Here is a 12417-nt window from a genome sequence, read left to right on the forward strand (position 1 = left end):
GAGACAAACCTCACTGCTGTCCTGAATGTGGCAAACAATTATCAAACAAGAGTTCCCTTTCAAGGCACAAAAAAATTCACACGGGAGAGAAGCCTTTTTGCTGTTCTGAATGTGGCAAGTGGTTTTCAGAAAAGAGCAGTCTTCAGGGCCACCAAATAATTCACACGGGTGAGAGGCTTCATTGCTGTCCTGACTGTGGCAAATCGTTTTCACAAAAGAAGAATCTTCAGAGCCACCAACGAATTCACACAGGAGAGAAGCCTTATTCTTGTGCTGAATGTGGCAAGCAGTTTTCGCAAAAGACGAATCTTCTTCAGCACCAAAGAATTCACACAGGAGAAAAGCCTTATTGCTGTCCTGAATGTGGCAAGTGGTTTTCAGAAAAGATACTGCTGCAAAGACACCGAACAATTCACACGGGAGAAAAGCCTTATTGCTGTCCCGAATGTGGGAAGTGTTTTTCGCAAAAGAAGAATCTTCAGAGCCACCAACGAATTCACACAGGAGAGAAGCCATATTGTTGTTTGGAATGTGGCAAGAGTTTTTTATTAAAGAGCTATCTAAAGAGCCACCAAGGAATTCACACAGGAAAAAAGCCTTATTGCTGTTCTGAATGTGGTAAGCAGTTTTCGCAAAAGAGGAATCTGCAGAGCCACCAAAGAATTCACACAGGAGAGAGACAACAGCTTGCAAATTAGGTGTTTCAGAACATTAATAGAAAAATTGCGTAACTGATAAGTGCTGCTTCTGCCAGAACTAGAAAGAGTCACACATCTTGTTGTGGGGTGATAGATATTGATGGCTAAAGGATTATACACTGAAACACACAACAAAGTGGCCAGGCTAATTCATTGGAAACTCTAAGAAATAGAAGTTACCACCCCTGGGACCACAATCCTGACTGCATACTAGAAAATGAGCCGTTAGTCACTTGTGACACAACATAGAAAACCAGTGCAACCCTCTCAGCTGAAACTTGTACAACTCTTAAGTGCATAGTACGGCAGTGAGGAATTTAAATGACGCTGTTCCAGGAACAGGTAAAGCAGAGTAAAAGTATGTAAATAAAAGTACAGTAATCCCTCCTCCATCGCGGGGGTGAAAATCCGCAAAGTAGAAGCCATATGTTTATATGGTTATTTTTATATTGTCATGTTTGGGTCACAGATTTGCACAGAAACACAGGAGGTTGTAGAGAGACAGGAACGTTATTCAAACACTGCAAACAAACATTTGTCTCTTTTTCAAAAGTTTAAACTGTGCTCCATGACAAGACAGAGATGACAGTTCTGTCTCACAATTAAAAGAATGCAAACATATCTTCCTCTTCAAAGGAGTGCGCGTCAGAGAGAGAGAGAAAAAAACAAACAGTCAAAAATCAATAGGGATGTTTGGCTTTTAAGTATGCGAAGCGCCGCCGGACAAAGTAGCTGCAAAGAAGGGAGCAAGCATTTTTCAGCATTTTTAAGAGGATCGTCCGTATCCTCTAGGCCAGTATGCGAACAGCCCCAATGCTCACACCCCCTCCGTCAGAGCGAGAGAGAAGAAAGTAAACAATCAAAAATCAATACGTGCTGTTTGATCTTTTAAGTATGCGAAGCACCATGCGGGAAGCATATCACTTGCAAAGCAGCCACATGTAAACCCAGCAAAGAAGGGAGCACTGTGAAGGTAATCTTTCAGCGTTTTTTGAGGAGCAGCCGTATCCTCTAGGGGTGCGAAACAGCCCCCGTGCTCACAATATATTTGAGGAGTTTTATTTAATACATAATACCCGCTGTGGTTGGGTAGCTTCTCAGCCATCTGCCAATAGCGTCCCTTGTATGAAATCAACTGGACAAACCAGCTGTCTATAAAGCTGTCTTTCTGTACCAGAAATTAAAAGACCCATTGTCCGCAGAAATCAGCGAACCAGCAAAAAATCCATGATATATATATTTAAATATGCTTACATATAAAATCCGCGATAGAGTGAAGCCGCGAAAGTCGAAGCACGATATAGCGAGGGATTACTGTATTTACCATCGGTCATCTGCACATGAAGTGGCAGCAGTTCCATATTTTCCCTCCATCTTCCCTCAAATAAACACATGAGTGCAAGTCCAGATACAATTTTATACAGGGCATTTTGGTTGGGTGCATACACTGTGCATAGGAAGCTGGAAAAAATCAGCTGGGGTGGAGTGCCTTTTGATGGGTACTGAGTCTATTTCTGGTTTAACATTTTTGTTCGAATTTGCTTTATTGTGAGCGTAGACATACAAAAGAGGGATTATTTTTGGCATTATTGTTTCTATTAGGTGGTGTGAGGTTTCGTTTGGTTTCAAGTTGCACAGGTTGCATTCCTCTTTAGGGTATGCAGTTGCTTCTATCCAGCTGCAGGGTAATCCAAGATGATATCATCTTTAAAAGGGTTGAGACATCGTCCGCTAGAGGTCGGTTAACCTGGCTTGATGAGGGAAGAGAATTTAAAAGGTATAGCGTTTACAATAGGGAGCTGCTGAGCCCTCAGTAACGAGATAGTGGTTCAGTGGCTGGCTGCGTCAGTGGAGTGGAACTGACTCCTATTAGCCAGTGCAGGCTCCTGATTCCTCTGAAAGCTGACGAAGCTGGATTATTCAAGGCTGCATCAGAACCTCATTTTTACTTTCTCGTACAGTATAGGGAAAATATTGGAATCCTGCAATAATGATGTTTCGAAATTCTGATGAATCTTGATGTTTTAGACCCCCCGTTTCCAAAAATTTTATTTTTGGAAGTGTGTGTGTGTGTGTGTGTGTATGTAAACATGATGACTTGAGCATGCTTTCACTTAGGTCATCCAAATTTTGCATACAGGTATTAGGTACAAAACGTAGATTTCTATCAGGTTTTGGGCTATTTCCATTAACTGTAAGTGGTACTTTACCTTTCATTTAAATACGTTTAAGTCATTTTGTTTATCCCACGACTAAAAATATTTCCTTTGGGGGTAAATCCATACTTTTGATTATTTTTTTTTCCTCCTTCATGTTATTTTTGTATATAGAATGATTCATCAGCATGAAGTATTTTTTGTATTTTTCTTTTATTTATTTCACTTTGTTTCCTGTATATATTCTTGCAGCAGAATTTTTTTCCTTCAAGAGAGTTTTGTAATAAAACATGTTTTTCTTTTATCCATCTACCACCTTGATAATTTGTTTTCATTCTGCTTGCATCAACTCCTGATCCCAAACTACTAGCAGCTTGTTAATGATCTGAAGGCAGTCTTAAGTTTGCCAGTGTGCCTGCTTGAGCAGGGGGATCTTGCGGGCGCTGCAAGATTTCAATCTATTATGGTGTAGTGTGTTACCAATGGTGTTCTTGGTGACTGCGGTTCCAACTGCCTTCACATCATTAACAAACTCCTCTCGTGTAGTTTTGGGCTGATTCCTCACCTTTCTTGTGTTCATCCGGAGTTCCAGACCGATGGTGATTGATGGTCATTTTAATATTTCTTCCATTTCTGAAATAGTTGTCACCTTGTCACCAACCTTCTTGCAGATGGTCTTGTAGCCCATTCCAGTCTTGTCCCTGACATCCTTTGACAGCTCTTTGGTCTTGCCCATGGTGGTGAAGAGGTTGGAATGGAAGAAATTGATTCTGTTGACAGGTCTGCTTTATACACATAATGAGTTGAGATCAGAAGTATTCTGGAATTGATTGATTGTAATCTGTGGGAGCCAGAATTCTGGCTAGGTTGTAGGGGATCAAATACTTGTTTCTCTCAATGACATGCAAATCAATTGATAACTTTTATCTAATATGTTTTTTTCTGGATTTTTGGTTGATATTCTGTCTCTTTCCATGAAAAAGAAAAACTGCCATATTAATAAGAAGACTGTTCATTTCTTTGTAAGTGAGAAAACTTACAAATTCAGGAGGGGATCAAATAATTATTTCCTCCCATTGTAAGCAGCAAAGGGAAATTGATGTAGTGGCATAGCTCGATGGAGACACTCAAAAGTTCAAGTTCTGATAGTCACACAGTGCTCAAAATTAAAAAAAAGTGGTCACATATCAGAGTAGTCATGAAAAGGTGCATCGTAATCCACCATCTGAATGTCAACACAACTGGAGAAGGCAGCAGAATCCTGGGGCTCACACTGTTTGAGCTGTGAGCTGCTGCAATTTGTGGCCAGACCCTTATAACTGCTATTTTACCAGCAGGTGAGGGGGACTCCAACATCACCGCTAGGGAAGGAGAGTTAAATTTTTTTTTCACCTATTTCTGTAATTAATTTGCATTTTTAATAAGACAAACAAGCAGATAGCAAGTGCGGTATTACGGTTTATTACAAAAGGTGACCACTGTGCCAGGAACACAACTCCAGACTATTCATTTCTTTGCAAGTGAGCAAACTTACAAATTCAGCAGTGGATCAAATACTTGTTTCCCCAACTGTACATATGAGTAGGAGTAAGACTTTAGGGACTTTCGAAACTCGACTTGATGTTATTTTAGGAGAATTAAGTGGATAGGACTGGCAAGCTTTGTTGGACTGAATGGCCTGTTCTCGTCTAGTTGTTCTAATGATTGAAGAGTGGTCTCATTGACACGTAACAGGCCCACTGATTTTTAGCTTGCTTTTAGTAAGCTATGCGACTCTCTGTACCATGATGTTTACGAGTAAGTTTCCAAAAGAATGGTATCCTCGAGGTCCTATGTAAGAGAAAATGTTTGAGAGCACTGAACTTGACATTGTTGTTAAGCCTGCCACTTGTAATGGCGATCCAGCATTCACAAAGCATCTTGACCAACTTCACAAGAAAAAACTGCAAAATTAATATCTTCTCAAGGTAAACCACCTGATACAAAGGTTGCTGTGTGGACAATAATAAAAACGTTTCAAGTTTTATTTATTTAACCCCTTGGGTTTCATATGTTTAATTGTTCTGAAAAATAAACATACGGGTTAATAAACTATTTATTTTTACCTTATCTTAGTGAAACAACCTCATGTTTACTGACATTAGCAGTCGTGGAGGCATTACAGGTCACTTTCCTGCAGGAACACAACGGGACGCCTTCGTCCAGCCCTCACACAGTGGTGGAAAACTTAGTGAAGCCGATGGAAAGGTGAAGGACTGCAAGCCATAGCCCCCGAAGGATGTACACTGTCACTGTGGAGGTTCCCAGGGGTGAGTATTGTGAGGTGTGCATGTAACACAAGGGTAGTATTTAGGTGTATTTCTTGTCTACTAATTGTTAAAGGTTACCTGAGAGTCATAAATAGTGCCTTTCATAAGCATAATACACATTTTTATGTGTTCAACAGAACTTTGTGATAAAATGCACACAAAACTAAAGTGAGTTTTCATCTGGTTTTAAAGGAATACAGTACTTAAAAATGATGTTATTACAGTTGCTATTATTTATTTATTTATTTACAGTGTCTCACAAAAGTGAGTACACCCCTCACATTTTTTTTTTAAATGTTTTATTCTATCTTTTCATGGGACAACACTGAAGATATCACACTTTTGATCCAATGTAAAGTAGTCCGTGTACAGCTTGTATAACAGTGTAAATTTACTGTCCCCTCAAAATAACTCAACACACAGCCATTAATGTCTAACAACAAAAGCGAGTACACCCCTAAGTGAAAAATATCCATATTGTGTCCAAAGTGTCAATATTTTGTTAGGCCGGCCACCATTATTTTCCAGCACTGCCTTAACTCTCTTGGGCATGGAGTTCACAAGAGCTTCACAGGTTGCCACTGGAATCCTCTTCCACTCCTCCATGACTGGTGGTGAATGTTAAGAGACCTTGTGCTCCTCCACCTTCCGTTTGAGGATGACCCACAGATGCACAATAGGGTTTAGGTCTGGAGACATGCTTGGCCAGTCCAGCACCTTTACCCTCAGTTTGTTTAGCAAGGCAGTGGTCTTCTTGGAGGTGTGTTTGGGGTCGTTATCATGTTGGAATACTGCCCTGCAGCCCAGGGAGGGGATCATGCTCTGCTTCAGTATGTCACAGTACATGTTGACATTCATGGATCCCTCAATGAACTGTAGCTTCCCAGTGCCGGCAGCACTCATGCAGCCTCAAACCATGACACTCCAACCACCATGCTTGACTGTAGGCAAGACACACTTGTCTTTGTACTCCTCACCTGGTTGCCACCATACATGTTTGTCACCATCTGAACCAAATAAGTTTATCTTGGTCTCATCAGACCACAGGACATGGCTCTGAAGTCTGTTTGTCTTCAGCAAACTGTTTTCTGGCTTTCTTGTGCATCATCTTTAGAAGAGGCTTCCTTCTGGGACGACAGCCATGCAGCAACCTCTGCAGCAATGCTGGCAGCACTCCTACGTCTATTTTCAAAAGACAACCTCTGGCTATGATGCTGAGCACGTGCACTCAACTTCTTTGGTCGACCATGGCGAGGCCTGTTCTGAGTGGAACCTGTCCTGTTAAACCACTGTATGGTCTTGGCCACCGTGCTGCAGCTCAGTTTCAGAGTGTTGGCAATCTTCTTATAGCCGAGGTCATCTTTATGTACAGCAACAATTCTTTTTTTCAGATCCTCAGAGAGTTCTTTGCCATGAAGTGCCATGTTGAACTTCCAGTGACCAGTATGAGAGCGTGTGAGAGCTATAACACCAAATTTAACACACCCGAGACCTTGTAACACTAACGAGTCACCGGGGACGGAAAATGGCTACTTGGGCACAATTTAGACATTTTTTACTTGGGGGTGTACTCACTTTTGTTGCCAGCGGTTGAGACATTAATGGCTGTGTGTTGAGTTATTTTGAGGGGACAGCACATTTACACTGTGATACAAGCTGTACACCGACTACTTTACATTGTATCAAAGTGTCATATCTTCAGTGATGTACCATGAAAAGATATAATAAAATATTTACAAAAATGTGAGGGGTGTACTCAGTTTTGTGAGATACTCTATATGTGTTACCCCAAGTTCTTTTTGGTGTTGGCTGAGAAAAAAAAAATCTCATGTTTTCATGGATAACTATGATCAATATATTCAGTGCATGGGGCCAGTGCTGAAGAGCCACAAATAATATTGAAAAAAGAATTTAAAAATTCTAACAATACTTAGTCACGTAGTGCACATGTCTAGCATCCACTTGTATGCTGAAAATTTCCAAAACACATGAATGTTTTGCTAAAATATTGTTCAATGGATACTTTCAGAAATTCAGAGTAGTGCATGAGTGTGAATCGTATTAAAGTGGGATTAAGCTTTTAATTGAAACCCTGCTTCTCCTTCTCATTCAGACATGAAGAATCCTGTCTTCAAATCATATTACATGCCGTATGAACTATGGGCTGTGTGTGTATATGCTTGCTCCTTCAAGTCCTAATAGGCTTGCTGTGCCTCACTGGAATGAAAGGGCACAAGGAAGTGCACCCTCTCGTACTGATGCCACCACTGTTTGGTGGCAGTATGCTCATACATGAGCAAGTAAACCCCCACATCGCCCTGTGCATTTGCAGGCCCTTGACCCCAGACCATGTGTATGGCGCTTCTGCAGGCACATGGTGGGTGCTGGCATTGAGTGGCTCTGCCTGGCTCACCTGGTCTGTGAGGTGGGGGGAGGGGGGTTCAGCTGCAGCCAGATCTACTTGATCGGTTATCCTGCCGACTACGCCACTTGTGATTGGATGAGGAAACGCAAGTTCAAAGGAGCAATGTTGGATCACCAACCCAGTCATCCATGTTTAATCAAAAGGCAAATTAATAATAAAAGTGCGTACTCTGCAGCACAAAATTAAACTTAATGCTTCCAAAATCAAAGACTGCCCTTTAGGTTAGTAAATACTTTCATTCAGTCACCAAATTGGAGCTGTGTCCTGTGGTGAACTCTTTTTGTAGAGTGAGCCCTTCCTTCTGGTGGCCATGGTATTTATAGCTGGGGAACTGGAAGGGGCAGAATCAAATGTCCTCACTGGATTTCTTCTTGGTACTATGGAGGGAACAGAAAATGACATGGTTAGCACCAGTGCTGTCAACATGGGGTTATACTATATACCTCTGATAAGCCCATCCAATGATGCATAATCATCATATGGTCCACCCCTTAGCTCAGCCCTGAGGTGGCAAACAGACCTGGCCATAAGGTTGTGGACATGAGAAAGGGGGCATCAGCATTGGTATGGAGAGTCCCTCACCAATTCAGAACCGTGAACTTGTAAGGTTGCAGGGTAAGGAAACCAACAGGTGATCCTGGGGTTAGAGTCTTTCTGAGAGCATAGCCATCAGAGTGGGACATAGTCGGTGTAAACTCTGACCCAGGAGATAGTACTGCAGCTGTGTAATGGCCCGTTTAAAGTTGAGCACCTCTCACTCACTGGCTATATACCTCCTCTCCCAGTTCAACATCTTCCAGCTAAGGTACATGACGTTGTGTTTGGCTTCACTGAACACTTGGCTGTGCTTGGCACTGAGGCCAGTGCCCAAGGCATCAGTTTGGAGATGACAGGGTAAAGAAAAGTTAGGGACCTGTAAAAGAGGAGGTGACATAAGGACTGCCTTTAACTCTTTCAGGGAGGATGTCGACTTTTGTCAAAATTCAGGGGTAGCGGACTGTAATCAACTGTAAACTGTGACAAAACTCGCCGTTTTGTTTTAGTTCGACTCTCTTTAAAGTTAGCTTCATTGATTTGACCGAGATTTTCTGCACGTGCATAAGTAGTGAAGAGCAAACAACAACTCCTCAAATGGCATCGACATCTGGTGAAAGACCAAAACAAATGCGCAAAGCAAAATACTCCCTGGGTGGCGTTTTGTCATATCATATCACCGAGTCAGACTCTGAGTTGTCGGACTTTGTTGTAAGTGATCTGGAGATTGATGACGAAAGTGAGGGGCCAGCGTCGGCTGATCGTGGTGCTGAACATGTCCATGTAGCTAATGCACCTACACCAATGCTCACCTGGAAGGACTCCCTCTTATGATGACAAGAGGTACATACCAGATTGCATCACACTGCAACTGCTACTGCTGTGTGAAGACAGCCAAGCAGCCATTCCTGCTGGTCATTGAGTTGCCCCTGTGCAGCCGCTTCTTCCACAGTCACTGAACGGGTGCTGACAGCAGCCTTGGCATGCAGCAAGAGATGTTTTACAGTGGGGCAAAAAAGTATTTAGTCAGCCACCAATTGTGCAAGTTCTCCCACTTAAAAAGATGAGAGAGGCCTGTAATTTTCCTCATAGGTATACCTCAACTATGAGAGACAAAATGAGAAAAAAAATCCAGAAAATCACATTGTCTGATTTTTAAAGAATTTATTTGCAAATTATGGTGGAAAATAAGTATTTGGTCACCTACTAACAAACAAGATTTCTGGCTCTCACAGACCTGTAACTTCTTCTGTAAGAGGCTCCTCTGTCCTCCACTCGTTACCTGTATTAATGGCACCTGTTTGAACTCGTTATCAATATAAAAGACACCTGTCCACAACCTCAAACAGTCACACTCCAAACTCCACTATGGCCAAGACCAAAGAGCTGCCAAAGGACACCAGAAACAAAATTGTAGACCTGCACCAGGCTGGGAAGACTGAATCTGCAATAGGTAAGCAGCTTGGTGTGAAGAAATCAACTGTGGGAGCAATTATTAGAAAATGGAAGACATACAAGACCACTGATAATCTCCCTCGATCTGGGGCTCCACGCAAGATCTCACCCCATGGGGTCAAAATGATCACAAGAACGGTGAGCAAAAATCCCAGAACCACACGGGGGGACCTAGTGAATGACCTGCAGAGAGCTGGGTCCAAAGTAACAAAGGCTACCATCAGTAACACACTATGCCGCCAGGGACTCAAATCCTGCAGTGCCAGACGTGTCCCCTTGCTTAAGCCAGTACATGTGCAGGCCCGTCTGAAATTTGCTAGAGAGCATTTGGATGGGATTGGGAGAATGTCATATGGTCAAATGAAACCAAAATAGAACTTTTTGGTAAAAACTCTACTCGTCGTGTTTGGAGGAGAAAGAATGCTGAGTTGCATCCAAAGAACACCATACCTACTGTAAAGCATGGGGGTGGAAACATCATGCTTTGGGGCTGTTTTTCTGCAAAGGGACCAGGATGACTGATCCGTGTAAAGGAAAGAATGAATGGGGCCATGTATCATCAGATTTTCAGTGAAAACCTCCTTCCATCAGCAAGGGCATTGAAGATGAAACGTGGCTGGGTCTTTCAGCATGACAATGATCCCAAACACACCGCCTGGGTAACGAGGGAGTGGCTTCGTAAGAAGCATTTCAAGGTCCTGGAGCGGCCTAGCCGGTCTCCAGATCTCAACCCCATAGAAAATCTTTGGAGGGAGTTGAAAGTCCGTGTTGCCCAGCGACAGCCCCGAAACATCACTGCTCTAGAGGAGATCTGCATGGAGGAATGGGCCAAAATACCAGCAACAGTGTGTGAAAACCTTGTGAAGACTTACAGAAAACGTTTGACCTCTGTCATTGCCAACAAAGGGTATATAACAAAGTATTGAGATGAACTTTTGTTATTGACCCAATACTTTTTTTCCACCATAATTTGCAAATACATTCTTCAAAAATCAGACAATGTGATTTTCTGGATTTTTTTTTCTCATTTTGTCTCTCATAGTTGAGGTATACCGATGAAGAAAATTACAGGCCTCTCTCATCTTTTTAAGTGGGAGAACTTGCAAAATTGGTGGCTGACTGAATACTTTTTTGCCCCACTGTATATTGATTTATATGTGGATCCATTGCTTTGTGTGCTTTTCTGAAAACTGGAAAAAATATTCCGCCCTCAAAGAGTTAAGTTACAGAATGCACCCTCAGTTTGTGTGTTCTATGCCACCATGTTGGCAGTCTTCCTCTTTGTCAGTTTTATCAAAGGTGTAGCTCGTTAGAAAAAATTGGGAGTAGTCTCCCCTAGACTTTCTCATATACTCAGATATGTGGATGGATATTTGAGGAGTAAACCACAAGACGATGATTTTTATATTATATACATTAAAGAACCATCAACAACCAATCAAATCAAATTAATAATACATTGAACAATTGTTATAAGTAAAGTTGACTAAATTGAACTCTGCAGCTACATGATTGAAAGGTAAAGTACCATTTCCAGTTAACGAAAATAGCCCAAACGTTGATAGAAATCTTCGTTTTGTACCTAATACTTGTATGCAAAATTATTTTGAACTAAGTGAAAGCGTACTCAGGTTATCGTGTTTACATACATACACACACACACACTTACATACATACATACAGTGCATCCGGAAAATATTCACAGCGCATCACTTTTTCCACATTTTGTTATGTTACAGCCTTATTCCAAAATGGATTAAATTAATTTTTTTCCTCAGAATTCTACACACAACACCCCATAATGACAATGTAAAAAAAGTTTACTTTTTTACATATGTATATGTATATGTATATATATATGTGTATTTGTATATATATGTGTATGTGTATATATATGTGTATGTATATGTATATATGTATGTATGTATGTATATATGTATTCTAATAAGGCGCTATATAAGCGCACAGAGGCACGTATAAAATCAATGGACTTTTTATTTTCTTCTCCCGTGGGCCCATGTCTTCCCCGTGACCCACAGGTAATACACAGTCCCACAAAACACAAGTCCACAACAACAACAGCACTCTTTCTCCTCTCCCACCACTCCTCCACAAGCTTAGTCCTCCTTCCTCCCGACTCTGGCTGTCCTCAGTGGTGGTGGCTGGCCTTTTTTATACCCCACCCGGAAGCATTCCAGGTGCTTGATCACCTGGACCTAATGGCATTTCCGGGTGGGGCTGAGGAATTGACCAGCCGGGCTGCCAAGTCCATGCAGCTCCCCCTGGCGGCCATCCAAGCCCCCAACCAGGCTGTGGAGGACTCCATCTCCCATGGAGCCATGTGCCGGGTTGAGCAATCATTGGCTGCCAGGGAGGCTGCCCCCAAGCGTCCCGGGGAAGGTATTGAACAGTCCATGGCTGCTCCCCCGGAACAGATGCAGCAGAGGCGTCCCTGCCGGGCATGGAACATGGCTGTCCTTTACGGTATGTATGTATGTATATGTATGTGTGTGTGTGTGTGTGTATATATATATATATATATATATATAATATGTATATATGTATATACAGTACTGTGCAAAAGTTTTAGGCAGGTATGAAAGAATACTGTAAACAAAGAATGCTTTCAGAAATATAAATAATGATTGTTTATTGTTATCAATTTACAAAATGCAAAGTGAGCGAACAAAAGAAAAATCTAAATCAAATCAATATTTGGTGTTACTACCTTTTGCCTTCAAACCAGCATCAATTCTTATCGGTCCACTTGCACAAAGTCAGGGATTTTGTAGGATTCTAGTCAGGTGTCTGATCAACCAATTCTACCAAACAGGTGCTAA

The 12417-nt window shown here is 41.8% G+C and overlaps 1 protein-coding gene and 1 long non-coding RNA gene across 2 annotated transcripts in view; one reads left to right on the forward strand and one right to left on the reverse strand.

The window, feature by feature from the left end:
• Positions 1-12417, reverse strand: part of LOC127527891 (uncharacterized) — a 406786-nt gene that overhangs the window by 214019 nt on the left and 180350 nt on the right. The gene's annotated exons all lie outside the window — the stretch shown is intronic.
• LOC114668909 (gastrula zinc finger protein XlCGF26.1-like) overlaps positions 1-12417 on the forward strand; it is an 84599-nt gene that overhangs the window by 42553 nt on the left and 29629 nt on the right. The window contains exon 4 of the mRNA XM_051927929.1: positions 1-677. Within this exon, the coding sequence (XP_051783889.1) occupies positions 1-677 (677 nt within the window). The remainder of the gene's footprint in view (positions 678-12417) is intronic.

This window comes from Erpetoichthys calabaricus, chromosome 1 (genome assembly GCF_900747795.2).
Source record: "Erpetoichthys calabaricus chromosome 1, fErpCal1.3, whole genome shotgun sequence".
NCBI classification, from domain to species: Eukaryota; Metazoa; Chordata; class Cladistia; order Polypteriformes; family Polypteridae; genus Erpetoichthys; species Erpetoichthys calabaricus.